The 27,524-nt window shown below is 42.1% G+C and overlaps 1 protein-coding gene across 4 annotated transcripts in view; it reads left to right on the forward strand.

Moving 5' to 3' along the window:
* The window catches only part of COL4A6 (collagen type IV alpha 6 chain), a 222,775-nt gene that overhangs the window by 189,068 nt on the left and 6,183 nt on the right, over window positions 1–27,524 (forward strand). For all 4 annotated transcript variants that reach the window (XM_075184345.1, XM_075184348.1, XM_075184346.1 and 1 more), the window contains 9 exons: window positions 1,001–1,108; window positions 1,586–1,693; window positions 12,543–12,614; window positions 15,630–15,755; window positions 17,961–18,071; window positions 19,223–19,384; window positions 20,685–20,783; window positions 23,269–23,412; window positions 23,916–24,032. In XM_075184345.1, the coding sequence (XP_075040446.1) occupies window positions 1,001–1,108; window positions 1,586–1,693; window positions 12,543–12,614; window positions 15,630–15,755; window positions 17,961–18,071; window positions 19,223–19,384; window positions 20,685–20,783; window positions 23,269–23,412; window positions 23,916–24,032 (1,047 nt within the window). The remainder of the gene's footprint in view (window positions 1–1,000; window positions 1,109–1,585; window positions 1,694–12,542; window positions 12,615–15,629; window positions 15,756–17,960; window positions 18,072–19,222; window positions 19,385–20,684; window positions 20,784–23,268; window positions 23,413–23,915; window positions 24,033–27,524) is intronic.

The following is a 27,524-nucleotide window of genomic DNA, read 5'->3' on the forward strand; positions in this document are numbered from 1 at the left end:
TCTCCTCATCAGAACGCTAAGTCGCTGGTAGTCTGTTCCCATATAATATTTCATTGGTCTGCTATGTTGGAATAGCGAGTATAATAGCGCTGGTGGAATATTTGTGGAGGAATCTGAGTTAAGCATGTTCTGCCTAGTAACAGCATGTCTCAGTATTTGGTGTTGTATATAACATAAGCTGTGAATGGCAGTGTTTGCCTAGTATATTCCCACCTATAGAGACTTTATCAGGTTACCATATAGCTTAAGAGGTATTGGAAATTCATGAGGTACAAGCCCTATCCAATGTATCAAAAAGTTGCCACGTATTTAGTGGCTAATTATCATGTGTATACACATGCTGGGATTAATGAATAGTGGCTCTAAACGTGATCTAGGTAACTCGTATATAATAGGTAATCTTTATATCATCAGTCTCCTCATCAAAGCGCTAAGTCGCTAGTAATATATTCCCATATAGTAATTCATTAGTCTATTGTACTGGGATAGCGCTAATAGAATGTTTGTAGAGGAATCTGAATATCAGTTTGTTAGTTTGTATCAGCGGCAGAACGCCGCGGTCGGCTCCACCTACTTCCGGGTCTGACGTCACACGACGTGACGTCACCCCGACGTACGTTTCGCTATTGCTTAGTCATGGAGATTTACTAAAGGCCAGACCGCTCATAAACCACTTTTTCATGGATAGAGAGACTGCTCTTGATTGGCTGCCTGTCTATTAAGGCGGCTTACTGGAGCTGAACTCATTTGGTGATACAAGTCCTTTTGTTTGTCGGTTTGTTGCCAGTCACACCAAACGGCCAGATGCACATGGCCATCTTTAATTCAAAACTATCAACCTCTAAATTATTTTAAACTGTCTAATCTCTATATTACAAGACTCTACCAATCTGATAACCGCTAAATTACTTCAATTAATGACTTCTCTGACATTAATAGGGCTGGGGGCAGATTATCCACTATCCAAGGTTCATTTTGCCACTTCTTTTTCTGTTTGCAGGTGGAAGAGGATTTGATGGGTTTCCAGGAGATGTTGGGTCAATAGGAAATCCAGGAAGCCCTGGACCAAAAGGACTTGCAGGAGAATATGGCCGTCCAGGACAACCAGGTATTCTGTTCTGTTTATTTTTATTCAAAGCACCTAGAACCATGTTGTAAAGTGCTTATATACTGTGGCTGAGGCGACATCCATGATGACTCCTTAATGACTCAGAGTGAACGTCTGTACTGTGGGGTGTTGTAATACGTCCTGTAAGGAGTCAGTGGGGAAGACATGGAGTTATGTGGAAGAGTGATACACTCCTGATGGAGATTGAGAGTGCAGGAGCAGCAGTAAGTGTTTACATTGAATTCCAGCAACTGGTCTCATAATTTCTTGGCGTAAGCAGGTTTATTATGCATTTTAATGGATTTACATATAGTATTTTTTATAGTATCAGTACCGTGTCATTTATATGAGACAATCCAATATTGTGGGGTTTTGCAGTTAGCCGAAGCAATAGGTAAAACAGTGAAAACCTTGCCTAATGACTATGCTATAATTTTGAAGTACAGAACAATAATCAGTCACTTTGCTCATTTTCAGGATCTCCAGGGCTGCAGGGATTTAGAGGAAACCCTGGGCTTGTAGGAAACCCAGGTTTACCAGGATCCCCAGGATTTCCAGGGCCTGTAGGCAGTCCTGGTGTTAAAGGTAAAGTACATCCCTTAATCTTGTTTGTTGGGTAACAACACAGTATTAGTTACACTTAACTGTAGAATAGCACCATGCGCAGTAATGGTACCAAGTGTTTCACTTTCTCTAAGCAGACAGCAGCTCTTGCTTTGATGTTGCTACTCTTTTTGTTGTTGTTGTTGAAATGATGAGAGACTACAGAGGTTAACAAACTGTCAGTGCTAAGGTCCTCACACCATTAAGACTTGTACACATGGGTCTGTTGTATATGTAACCCCCTGTCACTGTGTGTGTGGTCCTGGGATGCAGAGGCGGGCAATGCACTTTTCTCTTCCCTGGCTAGCTCACTGCCATGAGTATAAATGACCAGAGGGTCCCCACACATGTAGGTTTTCAGCAATGTATCTTTAAGGTGTCTCAATGATTTGGGTGCCAGACCAGCTCTATCAAAATAAATGCTTGTTCTCTGGCGTTCTATGGGGGGACATTGTGATACAAAGGGGCAAAGTAGGTGGTCATGGATTCAGGAGCAGTTAAATCTGAAAGAGCTGGGAGGACAGCTCAACCCCTACTGTGCCAATCCCAGAGGGAACTCTCCTCAGTTTATTTTAAGTGCCCTTAGGAGTCGCGCATGCTTTTAGGGCTCTTGCCCTGGCTTTTTTATTTTTTTTACCTTTTAGTTTCAAGTTTAACTTTTCAAATTTGCGCTGGCTCTGACATCACTCCACCCTGGCTGTCATTATCTCCTTAGATAATGTCAGCCAGGGTGGAGTGATGTCATTATCTCATACCAGCATTATGATGCTAAGCAACTGTTCCTGATGTGTCTCCTCTGGGTCCTAGTGCTGGGGCCACACCTTCAGTCACTGGGAGGTGTCAATCACAATGGCAGAGGGGACGATACATATGTTTGGTCTGAGCTACATTCATCGTTTGGTGAACTCGGTTTAACCAGTGTTATTAATATACCCTTTAGATAATAAGATCCTTAGAACCAATTCACGTGGCCTTCACTTATAGCAGCCCCCTTTCCTGTAGAACACTATCTGTTTTCCAACACTAAGATAGTGACACTGGGTTATCCTGCGAACGACACACCAAGTTTACTAACAGGTAATATCCAAGAACAAGGTTAGTCAGGCAATGGTCATAGGATGTCAACCTGTCACGACTCCGAACGGTTTTGTAGATCCCTTGCCTCTGTCTATATAGGACTTGCCCAGGAGTGCGGAGTCTAACGGATAGGAGGTATTCACCAGGGACCCCCACAAGGGGATATGGACTCCGCTGCTCCTATTCCGCAGGTCGCGGTCTCCCAGGCAAGAACTGACAGAGGGTAGTGGAGGCAACACACAATGAAGCGGTGGATGTGGTAACACAGAGTTAAAAGTTCAAGGCTCACTGGCTTCAGTAAATGTAGTAATAAAACACTGGATATGGTAGTAAGGTTGTAGAATAGTATATTGACTGATGGTACAATAGAAATGGAAAAAAAAATATATATATATATATATATATATATATATATATATATATATATATATATATATATATATATAAAACGGCAAATATGAATACACGGCAATATGGACACAGGCAGGATGCAGATCACATTATGCTACTTCATAGTTGGTAACTCTTGACAACTGCATGGGATGAGTAAAACAATAGTTCAAACATAAAGGTGACAAACGGAGAATGCGTGGATCCAATAATGTAACACACGGCAGATAAATGTGAATCACTGGTCAGCAATAGTCCCGAGAGAATAATAAGGTAGAACAGCCGATCCAAAGACAAAGATGATTCTACGTAGCCAGTGGGTTACAGGTATCACGATAATCCTCAGAGTAGAACAGCAATAATCGTTGAACTAATATGTTCTACTAGTAACAGTCCCAAATGATGAGATGAACAGAATACACATCAAACAGGACGAGGAGTATCCAAGCCGAGTATAGAACTGCAGATGACTGATATCTTCCAGTAATTAACTTATCAACGGAGAAATAGCACTGTTGAGTCAGCCAAGTAAAAGCAGAAACTTGAACCGTAGTAATTCAGCGGGCAGGTTAACCACAAGGAAAGTCTCAATAGAACCCAGCATGAAAGTACAATAACAGGTGTGCTGGATTAACCACAGTGTAGCAATCAACTCACAGTGGACGTTTCAACATGCAGGCCCGATAGCAACCGAGGAGTTCAGCAGACAAGCGTGGAACTACAGGTACCAGATACATAGTTGTAGATTGCAGAATTCCAGCAAGCAGGTAACAGCAGCGAGAAGTTCAACAGGGCAGCATGGTACTACAGGTAACCGGTACTATGGTTGTGGATTGTAGAAGTCCCGCCAGCAGGTAACAGCAGCGAGAATTTCAGCAGGGCAGCATGGTACTACAGGTAACCGGTACTATGGTTGTGGATTGTAGAAGTCCAACCAGCAGGTAACAGCAGCGAGAAGTTCAGCAGGGCAGCATGGTACTACAGGTAACCGGTACTATGGTTGTGGATTGTAGAAGTCCAGCCAGCAGGTAACAACAGCGAGAAGTTCAGCAGGGCAGCGTGGAACTACAGGTAACCGGTACTATGGTTGTAGATTGTAGAAGTCCAGCCAGCAGGTAACAACAGCGAGAAGTTCAGCAGGACAGCGTGGAACTACAAGTACCAGGTAATATGGTTGTAGATGCAGAAGTCCAGCAAGCAGGTAACGGTAGCGAGAGATTCAGCAGGGAACAAACGGGAGGTCAAGTAATGGCAGCCAGGACCAAATACAGACTGAGTAACACAAAGAACAGGCAATGAGCCAAGGACCATGGATAGTTTACTTAATACTCCAGAGTCAATGAGAATCGAAAGGAGGTTCCAGCAAGGCAGTCAAGAGCACCTGTGTAAAGGTGGTATCTCAGAAACAGGAATAGGCTCAATCACAGTTCCTAGAGGCAAGTCACAGTGCCGGCACTTATCTATGGGACCGGCGTGTGACACAGCCATCCAAACTGAATCGTTGCAGACAAAGGTCAAGTGCAGGCAGCGGTCAAGGTAGAATTCAGATAATAAGCTATGTTCAAAATGCAGGTGGCAGACAAAGCGAGGTCCAATAAACAATCTAGGTCAGAGATAATCACAGTAGTAAGCACAGAGTTCAGCACACTAGGTCAGACGATTTAGACATTCCTGTAACACAAAATTAATCTGCACACTCGTGCTAATAACATGAAGCTGAGCTGCTGCTGCTGTTTGACAACCAGCTAGATGTCGGAAAAATAGTAAGATAGAGTAGGGACACTGGTTGCTATTGCTAGGCAACCAACTGAGCGAGTGGCGGCACTCACCACCGAATCTAACAACCATCACTGCAGACAGGGTTAAGTATACCCAATGAGGCATACAAAAGAGTATTCAGAATGACTGCTGAAAACACCTATATATACAGACCTCAGGAGACAGTGTGCTTCTTCCTTTGTAATTTTTAATGAAAATAATTTAATGAATCAAGGTGCTTTTATTTTTTACATCAGGTTCTACCCTCTTTTTTCCATACATATTTTCCCATATTCTTGAGTTAAGGAGAGACCTGACCATTGCTTTGCATTTTTAGTGATCAGGAATTTCTTCTTTTCAGGTGTGGGCACTTGTTCTCTGATAAATCACTAAAGATCAGGAGGACACAGACCTTCCCTACCTGATTCATGGAAGGACGTACATTCATTTCCGTAGCGTGTCTTGCGTGAAATAGCTCTGCGCATGCACAGAAATGGCCCTTAAGTAAATGAACCTAATTGCATGCAATTCATGTCTGAACGCAAATAACACTTACAACTGCCTACGACTTGAGGGGCAGAACAAGGGAAGGAAGGCGTTGACTATCATAGGCAATGTGCTGAGGGCATTCCCACACAGATGCGGATGATTTAAGTCCTCTTGGGTGTACGCTTGGTTACAGCTGTATTATATGCACCTACAGAGCAGGTGTAAATGCCGACTTATAGTGATGACAGACACGGCATAGTCTTTGTTTTATAAACTACATGTATAGCTAGCACGGAACACGTGTTTGCAGTTGAGATAGGCTATAAGGCTATAAAAACACATTGTATGTACAGTAAGCATTGTAAGCATCTTGATTTATGTATAGAATGTAAAAAAAATATTAATGATTAAACTGTTATTAGTTGTTAATTTATTTTATAATACAATATTTTTTAATGCATTTTGATGTGACCTTTTATTGCGCATACGCTTGTGCATACACTGCAGTCTCTTCTGTCTGTCTACGTAAGGCAATTACTGTTTAGGCAGAGCGTACTTCCATCCATTTTCAAATCGCAACGCATCTTGAGATTCATTTGAATAAGGTCAGAAATACACTCAAGTTCCGTGCTCTTTTTTAAAAAGCAACTTCCACGCAAACTGAGTCCCAACATGAATCAGGCCACTTGTTTTTCAAAAGATATGTAGGTTGAGGTATTTTAGTCTATGGTTGTTATGTGTTGCTTCCCTGTTAGAAAGATATGTTAAGTAAAGGAAGGATGAGCCTGATGTTCAGTAGTGCGCTGTCTCCTTAGGTTTGAACATAACCCAATAAGTTATATCTCCAAATGGCTTAGGATAATTTTTCCCATATTTTCTCCTTCAGTAGTAGCTGGGTTTATGTGTCATCCCTAGGAGTCAGGGCACAGTGAAAAAAACAAACTTCTCCTTCACCCTATCCAGTTGTCTGTTTGACTCGATTGCCACAAATATTTTAAGAGAAGCAAAGTTTGGCTCTGGCATCAACAAAATCAGCTTGAAATCATTGACTATTGTTTTTGCTGGACTCATGGTTCAGAGACGCGCCTCTCGCAAACCCTGGCCGAACCTAGATCAAGTAACATTTGTTATTATTATTTTTTCTCATTCATCCACTCTGGGGGACACTGCTACAATGGGGTTGTATGAGGGTACATGAGTTGGCACTTAAACAGTTAACTTACTTTGCTGCTGACTCCTCCCCTCGGCAACCCCTACCAGCCTCATTATAGTTTAAGTGCCCAAGGAGTTGGGCTGTCTGGTACTGTGTCCAGTACTTGCAGCTATAGATTAGTGTAGTTTTATTCTTGTTTTTCTTTTCTGTTTGTTTTATTAGAAGTGAGGAGATGTAAGTGCTGCCGGCAGCGCTCACATCTAGAGGGGGACGCAATAGCGTTCCATGTTGTGGTCTGGATGAGTCGGAAATTTCTCACTAAAGAGGGAGATTTACACGCTGTGACAGCCGCAGGATTGCCAACTGTAACAGTTTCCTCCCGTCAGATCCGCGCTGCCTTTGGCATAGAGCGCCAAGCCCTGTCAGGTGAGTGGCCATTAACCAGAAGATACCAAGTCCCCTGCTGAGGCAAAGGGGGGCTTGGATCTCCGTGGCTAGGTCAGAAGGAGCAGAGCCGGTCAGAGCATTAGGGAGAGACTCTGTACATCGGTGGTAGTTCCGGAGGGAGATTACTGTCTGGCTGTGTCGGGAGGTGACTTCTGAGAGGCCCCCCTCAGCACTTGGTACCTTCCAGAGCGGGAAGGATTCGCGTCAGTGCTCAGTGTATCTTGATGGACACTCTGCGGTGGCTGACTCCCTCCCACTGCAATTGACATCCTTCAGCTAATTCCCCTGAGGGGGTTTATTATTGTATAACTTTCCCAATATTTTTATATAGGAATTTGTTATCCTCAGTTTTATCACTTAGAGTTTTATCATAGAATTCTCTAAGTGAATAGTCACACATCACTATTTTATATTTGGAACACATAAAATAACAGAGTTCTTAATGTTTGTGGGCATTAGCCAGGAACAAGCAAGTAATACATTTTCTTTTTCTGTGTGGTGTTTTGCTTTTTTGACATTTGGTCTGATAAAGGCAAAAGCAATAAAGCAAAGTTTTATGCTTGATTTAAATAGGCTGCCAAACTTCTGGTGGGTCAGCAGGACCAGGGGGCTGTGTGCGCGCAGCTTGAAGTGGGAGCTGGTGGAGCGCAGGCACAGGGTGTCCCTGCAGTGACAGTGGAGGAGCCAGCATGGGTTTCCTCGCTGGCACAGTCTGTATCTATGTTAGTCCAGCTTATTAACAGACAGACTGACACCGCGGCCATGGCAGTAGGGGCCCCTATGGGGTCAGGTCCATCTACCTCGGCAGATAATGGGAGGGCTGTTTCACAGATTAATGAAGGAGGCATGTCTCAGACTGCTTCTAATACCCCTCAGTCTACCCAGGCAAAACCAGCTTGGTCATCTTCCCTTGAAAAAAGATTGGACCGCTTGAATAGGTTGTTAGACTCTCCAAGTATGGCGACTCCTAGAGCCAAACGACAAAAATCCTCACACATTTTTTTCCCTATCAGATTCAGAGGGGTCCTCTGAAGAAGAGGGAGAAGTGATTGAGCATTCAGACTCTACCCAGTTGGGTGATTGGGACGAGTCGGTTAGGGACCAGGGTGTTCAAGATCTGGTTATGGCAATACGTCAGACCTTGGATCTGATAGAACCAGAGGAGCCGGGCCCTTCAGACCGGAGCTTCTTTTCACATAAGAGACCTAAGACTGTATGTTTTCCTTCCTCGGTGGAGCTCACAGAGAAAGCTGAGGCAGCTTGGAAACAACCGGATAAGAGATTTTCTGTTCCGCGTAGATTTGCAAATCTATTCAGATTACAGGAACAGGAAGCAGCACGCTGGGAACAGGTTCCCAGAGTAGACGCGCCAGCCAGTAGCTAGGTTGGCTCGTCATACCACCTTGCAGGTACCCAGTTCGCCTGTCCTTCAGGACACCATCGATAGAAAAATAGAGAGTTGGCTATTTTTTCTGCTGCGGGTTCATCTTTTAGACCCATGATTTCCTCTGCATGGGTTGCTAGATCCATGGAATCCTGGTGGTTGGTTTACAGGATTCAGAGCTTCTCTCGTTAGCCATGCATTTAAATGAAGCATCAGGTTATTTATATGAGGCAACACAGAACTCAGCCTCCATTTCTTCTGCAGTATCTGCTGCAGCATTTCTGCTAGAAGAATCCTTTGGCTTAGGGCCTGGGATGCAGATATGGAGTCTAAAAAGTCTTGGGAAGCCCTGCCTTATTCAGGTTCTGTCCTTTTTGGACCCGAATTGGATGCCATGATCAGTCAGGCTACGGGAGGGAGGAGTACTTCTCTGCCTGTTAATGCACCTAGAGGCCGAGCTCCTAGGTTTAGTTCTTTTCGACAGTCCTTTTGGGGTAGCCCGATTAACAGGGATCAGTCTACCAGTAGAGGTAGAATGCAGGGTTCCCGGGGACAGGCTGTCAGAGGCAGGGGATCTTATTCTAAGAGGCGCCCGGTCCTCAAAAATTCGGACAAACCCTCTGCATGACTGGGTCCCCCCTCTTCCCGCCGCAGCGGAGGTAGGGGGTTGCTTACAATTGTTTCAGGATCAGTGGGTGGCGACCTGTCAAGACAAATGGGTCTCAGGAATTATATCCAGGGGATACATCTTGGGTCTTTCAGCACCCTCTCCTCAGCATTTTTTCACACGCCTCTTCCGAGAGATCCGGAAAGAAAAGAGGCCATGATCAGTTCAGTCACCTCTCTTATTTCCGCTGGAGTTATAGGTCGTGTTCTGGAGTCTCAATGGAACAAGGTTTTTACTCCAACCTTTTTTTGGTTCCGTCCGATTCTCAACCTGAAGGGACTGAATGAGTTCCTTCGGGTGAGTAAGTTCCGAATGGAATCAGTGCGGTCTCTTATCCAGGGGTTTTTAGCGTCAATAGGTATCAAGGACGCTTATCTCCACGTTCCAGTTTGGGAAGGACATCAGTCTCTTCTTTGGTTTACTATGGGAAGCTCCCACTTTCAATTCCGGGCTCTGCCATTCGGACTTTCAAAAGCGCCAAGAGTATTCACAAAGATTATGGCAGTAATGGCGGCTCACTTGAGAAATCTGGGGGTGAATATGGTAACGTATTTAAACGACCTGCTCCTCAAGGCGTCGTCTCGACTAGTCCTGGAACAACATCTGTGTTTCACCATTCGGATCTTGGAACAACACGGCTGGATTATAAATTACCCCAAGTCTCAGTTAGTTCCTTCTCAGAGAATGATATTTCTGGGACTTCTAATGAACAACAAGTGTCAGAAAGTTTTCCTTCTGAAACCCAAGGCTTGTATGCTAAGGCAGGCGGTAAGGAGACTGCTGCTTCATTTAAGTCCATCCATTCTTTTAGGTATGAAACTTCTGGGACTCTTGGTGTCCACGTTCAAGACCCTGAGAGGGTATATGAGATATAGGCAGTTCCACTCTCTGAGATTCCAATGGGACCTTCTGAGGCAGTGGTCAGGATCACCTCTTCATCTCGATACTCAACGAATGACCCTTTCAGCGGAAGCTCATCTCTCCCTTCTTTGGTGGATGGATCAGAACCACCTTTCGCAGGCCGAACTTTTGTTTCTTGGTCCTGGACTCTGGTGACTACGGACGCCAGTCTTCAGGGTTGGGGAGCAGTTGTCCTCAGTCTCCGTCTTCAGGGTCTATAAACAAGCAGGGACCGCCTCCGGCAGATGAACATTCTGGAATTGAAGGTGATGCTTCTGGCCCTTCAGGGAGCGCAGTCTCTATTACAGGGCAGTCCGGTACATCTCCAGTCAGACAACGCGACTGCAGTCGCATATATAAACCGACAGGGAGGACCAAAGAGTGCGGAGGCCATGAAGGTGACCACCCAGATCTTCACCTGGGCTGAAGACATTGTGCCGGCAATCTCGGCGGTGTTCATTCCGGGGGTTGAGAATTGGGAGGCGGATTTCCTGAGCAGAAATTCGTTCTTTCCCGGGGAGTGGTCCCTTCACCCTCAGGTTTTTCAGATGTTGGTTCAGAGATGGGGTCTGCCGAATCTGGATTTAATGGCATCCAGACACAATTGCCAAGTTCCCAGGTTTTGTTCCAGAGCCAGGGATTCCCAGGCGGTAGTGGTGGATATCTTGACAATGGACTGGGACTTCCAACTGGGATTTCTTTCCGCTGATTCCCATGATTCAACGGGTTCTCAGACGGGTTCGTCTGGGAGGTCTTCTGGTAATCCTGGTTTCTCCGTTCTGGCCCATACAAGTCTGGTACACCAACATTTTGCAAATGGCGGACGAACCGGGTTGGGCACTTCCTCATCGTTCCGACCTGCAAAGTCAAGGGCCATTTTATCATCAGGATTCTCAACGACTGGATTTAATGGCGTGGCTGTTGAGGCCGGTCTCTGGAGATCCCAGGGGTTTTTCGGAAGTGCAGACCTTGATGCGAGCGCGCAAACCTTCTTCAGCTCGCATATACCACAGGGTATGGCGAGCTTACATTAAATGGTGTGAGCGGCATTCTTCCAGAGTGGACCTTTTCAAATTATCCCGTTTCTTAGCTTTCCTTCAGACAGGTTTGGAAGCAGGACTTAGGCTGGCTTCTTTGAGGTTTCAAGTATCTGCTCTTTCGGTATTCTTTCAACGTAGACTGGCAGTTATACCGGATGTTCGTACCTTTTTCCAGAGAGTGTTATGGGTTTAACCTCCTTATGTTCCGCACATGGCTCCTTGGGATTTAAATATGGTGCTAGAGGTTCTTCAGATGGCTCCCTTTGAGTCTTTACGTTCGATTGAATTCAATTGAATTGAGACTTTTAACATGAAAAGTTGTTTTTTTGTTGGCCATAGCGTCTGCGCGTAGGGTGTCAGAGTTGGGTGCCCTGTCATGCAGGGCCCCATATCTAGTTTTTCATGAAGACAGGGCTGTCCTTAGGACAGTTCCGTCATTCTTACCTAAAGTTGTGTCAGGGTTCCACATTAATCAAGAAATTGTGGTTCCTGCTTTTAAAGGGGTTTCGTCCTCATCTGAGTCTGCTTTTCCTGCATCCTTAGATGTTGTTAGGGCATTGCAGATTTATGTGGATAGAAAATCATTTTATAGAAAAACAGAATCCCTCTTTATTTTATATTATTCTCAAAAGAGGGGTTGGCCAGCCTCCAAACAAACCATTGCTCATTGGATCAAGTCCATGATTAAGCAAGTTTATGTAAGCTTAAACAGACCTGTGCCGGCGAGATCACTGCTCACTCCACTCGCTCTGTGCGGGCATCTTGGGCCGCGCGACATGGGTCTTTTGCGGATCAACTGTTTTGGGCAGCCAAATGGTCCACTGTTCATACCTTCACGAAGTTAATCAGTTTAATGTGTTTGCGTCGTCTGACGCAGGGTTCGGCCGCGGTGTTTTGCGGGCTGAGCTATCAGTGTTCCCTCCCTTAGGGTGCTAAGGTATGTCCCCATTGTAGCAGTATCCCCCATAGTGGATAAATGAGAAAATGGGATTTATGTACTTACGTTAAATCTCTTTCTCTGAATCCATCTGGGAGACACTGCGTTCCCTCCTTTTTGCTCTTCTGCTCTGTGGTCTTGGTTGATTGCTCTTTCCTTGGGGCTTTGGTATCAGACTGAGGCTGGTAGGGGTTGCTGAGGGGAGGAGTCAGCAGCAAAGTTAGTTAACTGTTTAAGTGCCAATTCCTACACCCTCATACAACCCCATTGTAGCAGTGTCCCCCTGATGGATTCAGAGAGAGAGATTTAATGTAAGTACAGAAATCCCATTATTTACTATAAACCTTAACTATATTGCATCCCTCTCGCCTTTTTTTATTCCTGTACGCAGCCTGTTTATCTGTTGTATAGAATTGATAAAATTGTTGAAAACCAATAAAAAAGAATATTAATAAAATAAACCTTAGCAACATTGTTTTATCCCAGTGCTCTTTTATTTTTTTTTATGGTTTCTCTTTTCTTGTGTTTTTTATAATAAGAGGATAATATATGTTAGGAAGTAATTTTCCTTTTTTTATTTTTATTTCAGGTTTTTCTGGATTTCCAGGTCTGGATGGATTAAATGGTTTGCCTGGTACCAGGGGGTTACCTGGAACACCTGGTAATTATTGTTGATAAGTTCATTAATTTATTCCATATATTCAATTTGCAATTAAATTATACATTTCAAACACTTATGAGGAAGCTGCAGTCCTAAGTAGAGATGCTTCAATTATTTTAAAATGTTTCTGGAACCAATCCACTGGAAATTCTCACACTTTGTATCAATTAAAAGATTCAGGTTATATATATGAACCATGTGTACTGGTTCAAAACAGTTTTCACATGGTTGAACACAAATGGATACATTTGAACACTAATTAATGTATTTTAACGTTTTTGATGTGAGCAGCAAATTTAAAACCACAAGAACGAATTGAAGATTGGACTGCGAATGGTCGAACCAGTGAAAGCCAATGAAATTTCGAACTAGTTAAACATTTACTAGCATTTCTAAGTCATTTTATGTTTTGCTAAGTGAGCTGTTAATAGTTACAGTATCTGGGGATACTCTCATATGTCCAGATATGTATAATAGATAATGCAAAGGCTTGACATTGAGATAACCCATTGAAATATATATATATATATATGTATGTATGTATGTATGTATGTATATATATATATATATATATATATATATTGTTTAGAGTTATTCTCCTAAAACTGCTGAATTAGAGCTTACTAATTACATTCTCTCTAATTGCCGAAGCCTTAGCCTGGTTGTTCCTTTTCATTATAATATACAGTCCCAGCTGTATTAGACTACAGCTGTAATTGTGGGAATGAAAACCTGGATCGCGTAGTTTTCTCAATAAATGCTTCCTACAGATGGCCAATAATGAGTTAAATTGGGGCAGCTGTCTCATGCAGCAAACTTTGAGAGGTAGCCAGAAGCCTAACCAGAAACTTGTGGGGTCACCATATATCAATTTTGTTGGGAGCCACAAGGTTTCTAGGAAAGGACACCCTACCCTCTCCTCACTTCAGCTGCAGGGTCAGCAGCCCACCCCTTCTCCGCTCTGTGAAGCTCAGCACTTCCTGCTCAGAGATAAAGGGCACAATTCTGCTCAGAGCTGAGCAGAAATTAATTTTGAAGCCCCCTTAGATTGCTGGTTTCTAAACTTGGCTTTCTGAGGCTTCAAATGCTTTGCGGGGCCAGAGGTCACACAGTGCGGACACCGCACTATTGGTATGGAACCTAGGCAGAACAGGTGGCAGCTACAGGGGGCCCGGCAGCTGAAGCGCCATGATGGCCCTATCAGTAAGTATTTTAAAATGCTCAATTTCTTGGTGCAAAATTTGCTCAGTACACTACAACATGTGTTTATGTTATCATTCAGGTAAGATATTAGAAAAGCTTTATTTAATTTGTCACCTCAGGCAGAAAAATGGTTAAGTACACACCAACCAACTGTGATTTACTGCCCAACAAGGACAGTTGCTAAGCACAAACGCACAGTAATAGGAGAATTTAAGATTAGGTCAGCTGAAAATATTTGCAAAACTATATTAACCATTTCATGACTGTATGTTTTCCCACTTCATGACCAGATGAATGATCACATTTTGGTGATGTGATTCTTCCACAGGGAACACCTTTTTTACTTCTTATTACTCATAAGTCAGTTGTATACTGCCCCCCCATGCACCCCAATAAAAGATAGTACTTCCTTTTGGTACCATAGTGAAATATTTGTTTTAATATTATTCCATGTGCGTTGTATAGAGATGATCTGGCAAAATCAGGAGAAAAAAAATCCCTTTTCCATGATTCCCAAGTTACTTTTGCTAAAATATTGCTGCCCGAGATGTAATAGGTTAGTTCTCCTGAGTATAGGGATACCAAATATGGCTTTTTTAGACAACATTACAGCGTCTGCCATCGTTGTAAATGTATGCATTTTTGCTTACAATGTTTTTGGGAGTTTTTTAAACTCCCACTGATCTGTAGCTTCATGTGGGCACAATGTACCCATGTGTATAAATTCTTATGCTGGAAGTAAGTGGTGACCAGGCAGTGGTTAGAACCATTTGGAAAGTTTTGGGACAGCCATCATTCTTTGTGCATGACTGTCATTGATTTGCATGGTTTTATCTTGCAGGGGACAGGGCTGTGGCTGGAAGTAACTTGTTTCATTATTAATTTATTTATTATTATTTATTAAATATATATATGTGATTTAAGTACCTTTTTGTGCATTTTATTTTATCTTTGGAGACCTTGTAGAGTGAGAGGAAGGTCTGGTGGACGTCCTATGCACAGTAACACTGTTTGATATAGTGTTATATAGATCTAATAAGTAATAACAGCTTACATACAAGCCACAATTAGATTCATAGGGAGTAGATTTATCAAATCTTCTAAAAAGGAAAATTGGAGGTGTTGCCCATAGCGACCAATCTGATTCTAGCTATCATTTATCTAGCACATCCTATTCCTTTTTAGAAGGCGTTATAAGTTTATCCCTAGATCTAGTAGTGTAAGGGGGGATTCCAATCCCCATGATGTGCCACCACTGAGTGCCTCAGGAATGGTCATGAAGGCACTGAGTGATGTAACAGCACAGATTTTTCCTCGCCCACATAGGGGTGATGTTCAGGTACTGCAGTTCAGTACACGATAATGAATGCAGCCGGACATAGAGTTGATGTCCAGCGGGCAATATTCCCCCTTTAGTATCAGAGTAGATCTGATCTAGACTTCCCCATCACTTCTAAGGGACCCCACACATCTGAAGGAATCACAGTGATATCATTGTGATGTGACTGGGTTTCCTCTCTGTACTGAATGTGGAAGTGCTAAAATGTTTCCTGGTTTGAATATAAAGCTTGTATTAAGTGTTCTGTTCTGGTGAATGAGAGGGCAGAAATCGAATCAGTTTCTTCCCATTCTGTGAACCTTGAGCTGTAAACTGCCCTGGTCTGTTTATCTACACCAGCTCAGTGGCATGTGCCAACCATCCCAATGTAGATACGCTGCAGGCAGTCATAAGCTGGGTAAGGTGGTTTGGAATGCATTATTTTGGTGATTTTACTCTTCAAATACCGCCTTTGTTTTATTTTCAAATAAAAGGTTTAAGTGAAGCAGGACGTCCGGGGTCACCTGGACTTCCAGGTTCCAAAGGTGAAAGAGGCTCTTCCACCACAGTGCCTGGACAACCTGGATATAATGGTCCAAAAGGCAATAATGGAGAACCAGGTAAGACTATCTCTTTGGAAACTCATGTAATACATAAACTAGCACTCACATTATACCGTAACTTCACGTGTGGTCTGAATTTATATTCATGCTGTATATATTCTACTTGTTTTTGGTTCAGCATCCACCATTTCATTTCAGTTTCCTGTATAATACACTTAGAGTATTGTGCAGTAAAATTATAAACTGACCTCAAACATGAATTGGGCTTTTTATGTGTATAGTTGCAACCGACTGGACAGTTTTCTCGACTATAAATCATACACATGATATATTATCTTAGTTCTGAGATTCCAATAGCTGAACATCCTTTCAATTTAAAGCAGCAATCCCATATAGATTTCCTTTTCTTTAGATAGCAAGTTAAGTACATTTTAGGCATGCATTTGATAGTGATTTGTCTTAGATATCCTCCTACAAATCATTATCTCCTTTTCAAAAGCTCTCTGGTTGACACACAAAGATAGCTGACAGACACAGTTAATCTGCGCTACATAGATACAGGCTTATATCACTCAGTATGTCATGTGATGGCAGAGTAGGGACAATGATGATGTCCGCAATAAGGTGTTATATCGGATCACTGAGCATATTTGTTTTGCAGAAGAAAAATCCACAAAGTAAAAACATATTTGTCTGTTCTCTTTCAGTTTTCACAATTATTTTGCTGCAAGTCAATAACAAGTACAAGTACAAGCTTATGTATTCATTTCCTGAACGGTTTATGAGCCACCCTACAGTCAGAGCAAATAGATGGCTGGATGGGTGGGCTCTCTATATATTTAATTCAATTTAAGGAAATTTAGTGTTTATTGGTCCTTAAAGGTCTCCCTGTAGTGGAGGTGATCAGTGTTCTGACCTATATACTATAGTAGATACTACACAAATACAGAATGACGGTACCGTCTACATGTCACAGGCATGGTGAGGAAACTCTCATAATGTGAAACTTTAGACTCCATCTATGGGGCCGATTCAATTCTGCCGAGAATAACGCGGTGTTAGCAGGTTTACCGTTAATATGGTAAAACTGCGCATAATTACCCTTAATACGGTAATTTCAACTGTGGATTTTTGCTCGCGGGTCCCTGAGCTGCGAGATGAAATCCAGGATAATATTACCGTATTAACGGTAATACTGTTGACACCGCGCTATTCGCGGCAGAATTGAATCAGCCCCTATGACTGTAATATTATTGTGAAAAGTACTGGGAAATGTATCAGTATAATTAGCTGTCTCATTTGAGGTGTACACGTCTCTTTCTTTCAGATTTTGATGACTCAAATATATTTTTCCCTTTATGTTCTACATTGTTAAGTAAAGAATATGTGTAGGACTTATCTATTACTATGACTTGTAGATAAACTGAATAGATATAAATAGAGGAATACCACCTTCTTTATCTTAGAAAATTCCACAAACTTTGTTAAAATTTCTCTGCGACATCAGAGTACCCTTGTACGGAGTACACCACAAAAATATATCTACAAAAGAGTGTTCAACATAAGTAACATATTTATTCCATCTTCCATTTAGAAGGTACAAGGATGAAAAAATGCTAGTCATGAGGAACATAAGGAACATGTTCCTGTCTGGAGATGTTAGAAATAGACAGCTCAGCACAGATATTGTTTTACACGGTACCTCAAAGTACCTCTATGATACAGATGTCTCAATGTGCTTCACGGAGACGATCAAAATGTGACATTGCATTTCATTATTGCTTGTTGTTTCCAGCAAAATTTTCCCAAGTGACTGCTCTGCAGAATTGGCTCTCCATTGGCTGAGCGCAAGACAAAGCTGCCTTTTAAAATTGTATCTTGTTACAAAAACAATCAAACACTTCTTACGACGCACATTACCTTTAAAGTGTACTCGACTGTCACATATTCTTAATGGTGGCTGCCATCCATTTTGTGGACTGAACCAATATTCAGTAGAATGCAACAGAACTAGTGATATCACTAAGGTATGATGCACATTGTGCTTCAGGCCTCATTGATGTCACTATTTCCTACTGAATTATTCGGTATAATATTGCTCTACAAGTTTTCGATGAATATTTAGTATATGCTATACAGATGTATATTATACCAGAGAAGAATAATGTATATGCATATGGAATATAAATTATGTAAACCTTTCTGGTGTACCATCGTTCTGTTTGCAGCTAACATTAACACCTAAAACATTGTATTTTTCAGGCTTTCCTGGTGTCCCTGGGCCTCCCGGACCTCTTGGACTACCAGGAGCCACAAATGTCATACCTGGCTTACCTGGAGACCCTGGACCAGCTGGGAAAGATGGGGAGTCAGGTACGCTTCGAAACCTGATCATCAGTTACATTCCTCATTTGTTGTTATGAGTAGCTGTGTATTGTGATTATTACATATAGCATTATCATTAGTAATGAAATTTATTTGTATATCAATACAATTTTATTACCAAATAAACCGCTCCAGAACAATAACTATTTGGATATAGCTATACATTAAGGAGCAGAAAATAGATAAGTTGAAAGGGAACAGGAGTCAGTTGAGAAGGTGTGAAAACGAAGGCAAGATGCAGATATAAGCTTAACTCAAAGTTCCATGGAGAATGCCATGATGTCAGAGACTTAAAAAGATTACACATCTTTTTCTTTTAATCAAATTAAAATACTACAACAAATAATTCAGTAATAATGTAATCAGTTATAATGCTGTACAATGGAAACGTATGAGTAACATAATATTCAGGAATTTAAAAAGAAATTTTACAAATCGCTAAACCTACAGAGAGACATAAGAGAAAGCTCTTCAGTAGCCAAGGATGGTAATGTGAACTCTGCAGCACCTCTAGGCCAGGTACTATTCTTTCCAAGGTGGATTATATACAAGGGACTAGTGTAGGTGGTTTAATGAACCATAAACCCCAATAGAACCTGTTTATTAGTGTCTGTTGCATTCAGGCAATACCTGCTCACAGTAAAAATAAGCTACAGTCCTATGATAGGTTGTTTTGCTCCTCATGTATTCTCCATCTTTCCTGTTGTTTGATTTTGGTGACCCCAACCTCCACTGAGTGCTTGTGCTGTTAATAGCAGACACCTGTGATACAAAGCAGGCTTCTCCTCTAAAATGCTCAGTAGGAGAGAATGAATTGAAGCTGTAACTAAAGTCAAGGTTAGTCATGAAGGTACACTTTGTAACCGTATATCTGTTAGATAATGATTTCAAAGTGCTGATTGCTTCTGTGTCAATGAACAGCTTGTATTATTGACACATATATGTAAATAAACACATTGTCAGCTAAATTATGTGTGCTAGTATTTTCCAACATGTAGGCAGCTACAAGCATTGCTCATGTTAGTGTACTGTAAACACTTAAAAAAACTACAAGTATTAAGTGGATCTCTGAATATATTTAATAGGCTCATTGCCACAAAGTATTCTCATGTTTTTATTAAATGTTTGTATCTTTTCAGGACTGCCTGGCCGTCCTGGCCCTCGAGGTCCCTCTGGTCCAGCCTCCAATCAAGGAGATACGGGAGATGCCGGATTTCCTGGATCACCTGGTAGAGCTGGTGGGAACGGAGATCAAGGCATCCCAGGAAATCCTGGCAGCCCTGGAGCCCCAGGAGTAAAAGGTGAATGTTTGTGTGGAGTTTCTGTGTGTGGTGCCTGCGGGGCAATAGTGTCACGAGTCAATTCAATGTACAATAGTTTATGAACACGATAGGTTAAGACACTTGATTGAACACTGTGAAATTAAGGTTCAATTGCATGTACAGCAGACATGATGTGTTAAGAAACTCAACTGGGGGTGTAACTGAGGTGGAAAAAATAATAACTGCGCTTGGTAAAACATGATTTCACTGTGGGGCCGGAGGTTCAGGTGCCCACTCTGGGTCTCAGGCAGCCCAGCACTGTGTAAGTCAATCAGCAAATAGTAATAACAAATATCATAAAAATATATGAATGAATGACTGCAGTTAATTATAAATGTACATTAGGCTCCCACAACAGCCAAACAAGCACCTCTGTGGGCACGAAAACCGAGTGTGAAGCAGATTGGGGATGTGCATTAAACACTTAGAACATTTATAGTGTCAATGACCTATAGGAGACTCTATATTCATAGTATAAAAATCCAATTTTTCCGGAAGGGGGGGAATGAATTGTGCAGGTTTGGAACTCTATATATTTTGCTCTGTGGCACGACTGGTGATGCTATGCATTGTTCTGTGCAAAAGAGATATGGTTATGCATGATGGCCAATTTAGGTCCTAAAGGCTGTGTCCCTTTAATTCCACAATGGTGTAAATTCCACCCTGACTGCGTTTTCCAAAAACGTGAATACATATATCTCTAGTGCGTTTGTTTCACTTAAAAAGCTGTAAGCTGTAAACAGGCACCTGAAAGCAGAAATATTTGGTAACTCCTATGTTGTGTAATATTTAATAAGATCATTTTAATTCACTGAGTAAGGGAACATTAAAAACAGAATCTAGTACTGGAAGCATTGGTGCACTTGCTTAGTAATGAAAAGTTACCCAAGATGATGATAAGATATGAATATATGCCCATACTATTCAGTGATTGCCAGTATGTTTCAGTTACAGAATTCTATAGTAACCATATCCAGGAGTAGACTAGTGTAGAACACATTTCACAGACGTTATACTGTAGATCATCAACCTTGGTCAGAGTCCCTGTCATACTGTACCTGTGACCATCACTTTATATTTAAACAGGCTTTATTAACTTCCTAGATGCCCTAAATATCAAGCTTCTGGATTATTACTGAAAATTACTCCCATTAACTATCAGTCTGTCATCGGGATCAAGGAAAATAGAAATATAGTATTCACTAATGGACAATCACGTAGCTTTTTTTCCTAGTGCTCACCACCTTTTTTTGCCATTTTTTATTCTTGCCCTGTTTAGGTTTAAGGGGTGATCCTGGTTTCATGGGGGGTCCTGGAAGAGAAGGTCCTCTCGGAGATTTGGGATTTTCTGGACCAAAGGGTGAAAAGGGGAACCCAGGTGAGTTTTTTGATATACAATGCAAAATCCTTGTAATATATAGTGCAATTTTCAATTAGGGGAACTGCAACTTTTTGAGAACTATTTTTATACATGTAATTGAAGTTCCTATTTGTATCTGTACAGCCAACGTTGTATTTATTCAAATACAAGCGGCTTTCATTATACTTTTCCATTTTAAGCTGAATATAAGTATGCTCTGACTATTTGTTATTTGCTGTATGTAGACATACAGAAAGCAGTGCAGGATATGCACATTCATATGTACAACACAAAGTCCCATGAGAACCCATGCAAAAAAATATATTTTATAAAACTAATTTACAGCTATTAATGCTATAATTAATAATAAAAATATATGTTTTGGTATTTTTAGCTTTTTAAAACCAGGATGTTCTTAATGCGTACTTTACATAAAATGTATTTTTATAGATTCTATATATATATATATATATATATATATATATATATATATATATATATATATATATATATATGTGTTTTCATCAGGGCCAGTGCTAGCATGTCGGGCGCCCCCCTGCAAAAAATAAATTTGCACCCTCCTCTTTTATAAATTATTTGTTCACTCAATAATGCTTTTTCTTTTAATATAAATCATATAATACATTTTAATAAAGAGAATAATACAAATAAATACATTAAACAGCAAACATGAATTGCTTTATGAATAATATAAATGAAGAATATGTATTCTTTGTAATAAGATTTAAAAATTTTGGCAAATTAGTTTGGTTGTGCACCCTTCATCACACGGTCCCCCTCTCCTATACCACACGCTGCCCCACTCTCCTACACCACACGCTGTCCTCTTCTCCTTATACACATTGCTGCCCCCCTCTCCTCCACCACACGCTGCCCACCTCTCCTCGATTACACGCTGCCCCCCTCCCCTCGATTACACGCTGCCCCTCTCTCCTCCACCACACGTTGCCCCTCTCTCCTCCATCACAGGCTGCCCCCCTCTTCTCCAAAACACGCTGCCCCCCCTCTCCTCCATCACACTCTGACCCCTCTCCTCAACCACACGTTGTCCCTCTCTCCTTATGCACATTGCTGCCCCCCTCTCCTCCACCACACGCTGTCCTCGTCTCCTTATACACATTGCTGCCCCCCTCTCCTCCACCACACGCTGCCCCCTTTCCTCCACCACACTCTGCCCCCCTCTCCTCGATTACACGCTGGCCCCCTCTCCTCATCTACATTGCTTCCCCTTTCCTTTTTCAACCTTGCTGTCCCCTTCATTATTTACTTACCTTTCAATGACCTTCTTTCCTTCTCTTCTCTTCTTCTGTCTTCTTCTCTTCAGTCTTCTCTTCTTGGCTCGGTGTGCGGCTCTTCTCTGGATCACGTTGGATGTGTCCCTGATTAAAAAAATAAATTAATTAATAAATAAATCCTGTTTGCCATTTTTTTTATGAAGGTATTTGAACCTGTGGATTGATATGAATGAAGAAGATGTATTCTTTGTAATAAGATTTATATTTTTGGCAAATTAGTTTGGTTGTGCCCCCTCCATCATACAGTGCCCCCTTACCACACGTGCCCCCTTATCACACACTGCCCCCTCTCCTCCACCACACGCTGCCCCCCCTCTCCTCCACCACACGCTGCCCCTCCTCTCCTCCACCACACGCTGCCCCCCTCTCCTCCACCACACGCTGCCCCCCTCTCCTCCACTACACATTGCTCCCCTCTCTTCCACCACACACTGCCCTCCCTTTCCATCATCACTCGCTGCCCTCCCTTTCCTCCATCACTTGCTGCCCCCTCTCCTCATCTACATTGCTGCCCCCCTCTTCTTTTTCAACCTTGCTGTCCCCTCCATTATTTACTTACCTTACTATGACCTTCCTTCTTTCCTTCTCTTCTTCTTCTCTTCAGTCTTCTCTTCTTGGCTTGGTGTGCTACTCCCCTCTGCGCGCTCCTCACTGACAGTGTTGGGACGTGATCACGTCACACCAGACACTGTCAGTAAGAAGGGAGCAGAGGGGAGGGGGAGGAAGGCGCCAGCGGGTTTCTTTCCTTCTTTCTTTTTTTTTTTGTGCTTGGCGCCCTCCGCCTTGCTTACCGCGTTCTGCCGGCCCTGATCTACATTATCAGTTGTATCTTACACCTGCTTTGTAACCCGTGCAATTGGTACAACTAAAATCATATTCCTACAACATGTCCTGAACTTGCAACTGACACATCTACGTAGGCACGCCCTTAATGTACATTGCCTACATCTGTCCACCCCCTCCCACCCCTATTCCGCCCTTCAAGTCATAGGCAGTTGTAAGTGGCAGTTGCGTTCGGACATGAATTGCATGCAATTGTATTCATTGGCGTAAGTACTGTTCTGGCACAAGCAAATGATGGACTTGCGTCTAAAGATGACTCAGGCCCGCAATGTTCAGTCTTTATCTTCTTGGCCTAATACTGAGTAATGACCTTTCCATAAATTGTGGTGATATTTTCCCCATAGGTTTCCAAGGTCCTGTAGGACTTCCAGGTCCACCTCCATCTGATGATTTTCAAGTTTCTATAGGAATTCCTGGTCTGCCTGGAATTAATGGTTTTGATGGGGAGTCTGGAGAACGTGGCTTACAAGGAACACCAGGGCCACTAGGTAAGGATAAGAAAAGCTTTGAAACATTTATGAATTGCGTTAATTACCTGTACATTAAACTTAAGCTGCCCACATACTATAAAATGTTTGATGATCAATTTGGACAAATCCGCTATTGTGAACGATTGTGTGTGAAGTCATTGTACCTAGTCAAAATACAATCTGACCAGCTTTAATCAGGTATGATTAAAAACTATGTTTACAAATGGCGGAAGGCACAGAGTGTTTGAGGGTCATCGCTCAACATGGAAAAATAAACGGACATGCTCTTCACTGCAATCTTGCAGTTCAGCACGACTTCTGAACAAACAGATCATTGCAATATGGCCATTCACTTGTATCGCCACAATTTTCTATGCAATGAGGTGTTTGTGGATTCTTTTCTGTTTTGCTGATGATTTTTATCGGTCCATGTTTGTCTGTTGTACTGTATCTGTTTTCTACTACTGTTTCTTCCCCTTGTTTTATGTACAGATAACAATGCATGTTACTTTTTACATTAGGCGGAAAGGGTTTTTCTGGCAGACAAGGGCAGATGGGAAGGAATGGGTCACCAGGTACTCCTGGCTTCATTGGTGATCCTGGTGAACCCGGAACTCTAGGACCTCCTGGATTTGAAGGTAACTTTTTAAAGGATGAGAGGTATGATATTTGTTGCAGTTCAGGAATTAGAGTTTGGCATTATAAAGGAAATCTGTGAGCATTTCTATTCCATGAAACTTTTCCTGTCCACAGATATGAAGGCTCCATGTCTCAGACCCAGCATATCTGAAGATACCCGCTGTTGTGTGTCGATTGTAATAATGTTACTACTAGGTTCCATCTTCTTGAACAGTAGTGTCCAGCCCCTTCTGAAGTTTGTTAGCCTTATCTGAACTAATATATATATATATATATATATTAGAATGGACAAAAGACAGTTCTACATGAAATACCCTGCACATAAACTTCAAATAATTGAACAGAAACCTGGCCTTATAGTCTAAAAAATGATGACACTGGCAGGTACAGTCATGTTGACATTTGTAGGTTGGGTCAGGTATGGGTCATATGCAGCATGTTAGGGACAGGTGGGGATTTTCTGATTCATGGATCACTAGAGATTACAGCACTCTGTTAGGCTGGTGAAAGGTATTACAACCCATCAACAAAATTGAAGATGTCCACCCATACAATATAATTTACTAGTAAACTCACTCCTCACAGATGTTAGAATTGAAGGGGTCTGATGCCTGGCATTCTTGTCTTTTCTGGGGATACCCTCCCAGCTGATCGCTATTTCTCCAGGCAAGAGAATTTTGAAATTGCATTCATACATTGCAACTTGAAGTGCCTAAGCTACCAAGTTCACTCTGCACCATTTGCATTTCAACACAGCCACAGTCTGCACCGTCACAAGTAGAAACCATCCAGGTGACGCCTAAGATGTACTGTCACAAAAACTTTCACTGAACAACACGTGGCACCTAGGAACTCATGGAACACTCAGTGCCATTGAAAAGCAGATGCAACCGACTGAAACAGAAAGTTTGCACTGTAAAGTGAGCATTGTCTGTATTGCCTGCCTCTAAATCATGGTGAGAGATGCGGGGAAAGGCATGTGTGCTTTCTCTGCACCCATCCTGGAACCTACCTATATATAATTAATTGTCTAACCTATCCTTAATTCAATCTGTCGCTGACCTTTCCAGGAAAGTTGAACACACCAAGCCATACATACTTTTAGGGGTACACCAATTGGACTTATGGGGACAGTTTCAGATAAATCTGTAGTGAATACTTCCACTACAGATAGCAGCAGGAGGTTGGCAAAACTGACGATCAAGATGTGGCCAACAACAATTCGACAGCCCAGTTAGAATTCAACGAATTTCTTACTGCAATTGACATTTTTGATAGCCTTAAGCAAAGCAGTAATTTTAGACCTGAATATTGCAACAAGCACAGACAACGTGCACATTCCATTTTCAAGAAGCAGACCCTGTGACCGAGCCAGCTCTTTTACAAATTGGTTTTAGGGAAATGAACAGACCCAGACAAATGTATTTTGTGCCTTGTGGAATTTTTTTAGTCATTCCCCATAGTGACTCGAGTTGTGAAAACATTTCTAGCAGTCAATCCTCTGATTTCACTACTTGGCTGATGAAGTTGACTTTTAAGCAGGCATAAAAACACCTACAAGTTTACTAATGGTATTGTTAGGAATCTGATCCTAATTTGTATCTGGCCTGTTGTACCCCTATGTGACCAGAGGGGCTGCTGTTTTGCCATTGGACATTTCCACCTCGCCTGCAGGAGTTAACCTCCTTCCCTGAGCATCACCTGCACCTGTTCTAATGCATTATATACCTGCCCCAAAGATTGCTCCTTGCAGGTCATTAATTGGTTGCTGCTTCCAGTCCCTGTCAGTACTCCTGTGAATTGTGCCTTTTATTCTCCTGATTATATGATTTTTACTTGTTCCACTGTTTTGCACCTTTGGCTATGAACCAGACTCTGGCTTCATTTGACTTTTCTCCTGTCTACTTCCTGGAATTGTTTATGGATCTTCCGACTTCTGACCCTAGTGTTCCTGACTCTCCTTTTGCCTAATTTTACCTTGGATCATCTGGTGCCTCCAGACATCCAATATATGCAGTCCACTGTCTAACTTTAAAACCAGGATCTCCAGTTCTCAGCCTTATCTGGCAATTCAGACATCCAATATCTGCATTCCACTGTCTAACTTTGAAACCAGTCTCCAGCTTCTTAGCAATACCTGGCAATCAAGACATCCTTGTACCTACACTCCATCTATTATACCTGGACACCAGTACTTCTGCTTCAGTGGTAACCAGGTAATCCAATCTCCTTACACCTGCACTCCCTCTCTTATACCAGCATTATCAAGTCTTTAGTTCCTGTTTGGTCCAGTGTGCCTTTGTATCGTGACCTGATTCTGCCAAATACATTCTGGTTGCTCTCTACCTGGTACTGTGAGCTGTTTACTCAGTCAGACAACTGCCAGACTATTCTGTATAAACCTCTGCCTGCTGACTGTCTGAGTTCTGCAATACATCCTACCATCATTACCTTTTGTGCCTATGGACTTGTGATATCTGTATTAACATTGACTGCCTTTTGATATTACCTGTGTGATCTGGGTTTAAAATAAAGATACTCTGTTTGCATTAACTACCAATACTTTCTGTTGTTTTTATACTGGGAGCCTTAACAGGTATGGCCTGGGAGAAACTAATACAGCTAACTTTCTATATTCTGGACGTGACATTTTATTCAGAGGGCATGTCATTAGACTCCACCAGCTCAGCAGTAAGAGCTACTTTTTTATGGGAAGGCTCTTTTTGGGCAGGAGCTGGAAAAGAACATCAAGGATGCCAGATGTGGAAAGAGCCTCCTACCTGAGGGTAGACTACAACAACCTGAATTCCACCTTAAGAGTTCCTTTCATTCTTTAGGGGACTAGTTCTGGAACCAGTTTTCTCAGTCCTAAACCAGCTCCTCAGGAGCATTGCAGTCCAAGAAGACAATGTTCACTGACACAGGCAAGACCAGTGGAAGTCTATGGGCTCTGAGGCAGTAGACATTCACTTGCTTCTCTACGATGATGTCTCTTCTCACTCCATCTCCAACCCCTTGGTTATTAACATCATTTGTAAAAGATACAGGATATCATTTTCAGAAAATTCTCCGAACCAATTCTTCCTGTCCCATGTTTCCAAAGTCCTCATTTGCAGAAAAGTCTTTCTCTGTACTATGAAGGGCTTTTGGACGTGGCACTTGTATAAAGTATCGTTACTTGTGTGACAGAAGCATTGGGAAAGGGGCAAGTTGAAGGTATATATGTCCCAGGCTGTCTGTCTTATATGTCTTTAAACCACAGAGAGATTGCTGGTGTATGGGAAAGATTCCCAAAGAATATTTTCAACATTAGGAAAAACTGGTTAGAATCACTGGGGTTTAAATGGAGAGCAAAGGGAGGGCTCCATTTTCAAGGCCCAGTCCCTGTCTTCTGATCTCCCAGTCTGACAGCAGACTGATTCATTTTTGCACCTGAAAAGTGTGTTTAAAATGATGTCAGATCAAGCTCTCTTAGACCTGGGAAGGAGGTT

The sequence above is a fragment of the Mixophyes fleayi genome, chromosome 9 (assembly GCF_038048845.1).
Source record: "Mixophyes fleayi isolate aMixFle1 chromosome 9, aMixFle1.hap1, whole genome shotgun sequence".
NCBI classification, from domain to species: Eukaryota; Metazoa; Chordata; class Amphibia; order Anura; family Limnodynastidae; genus Mixophyes; species Mixophyes fleayi.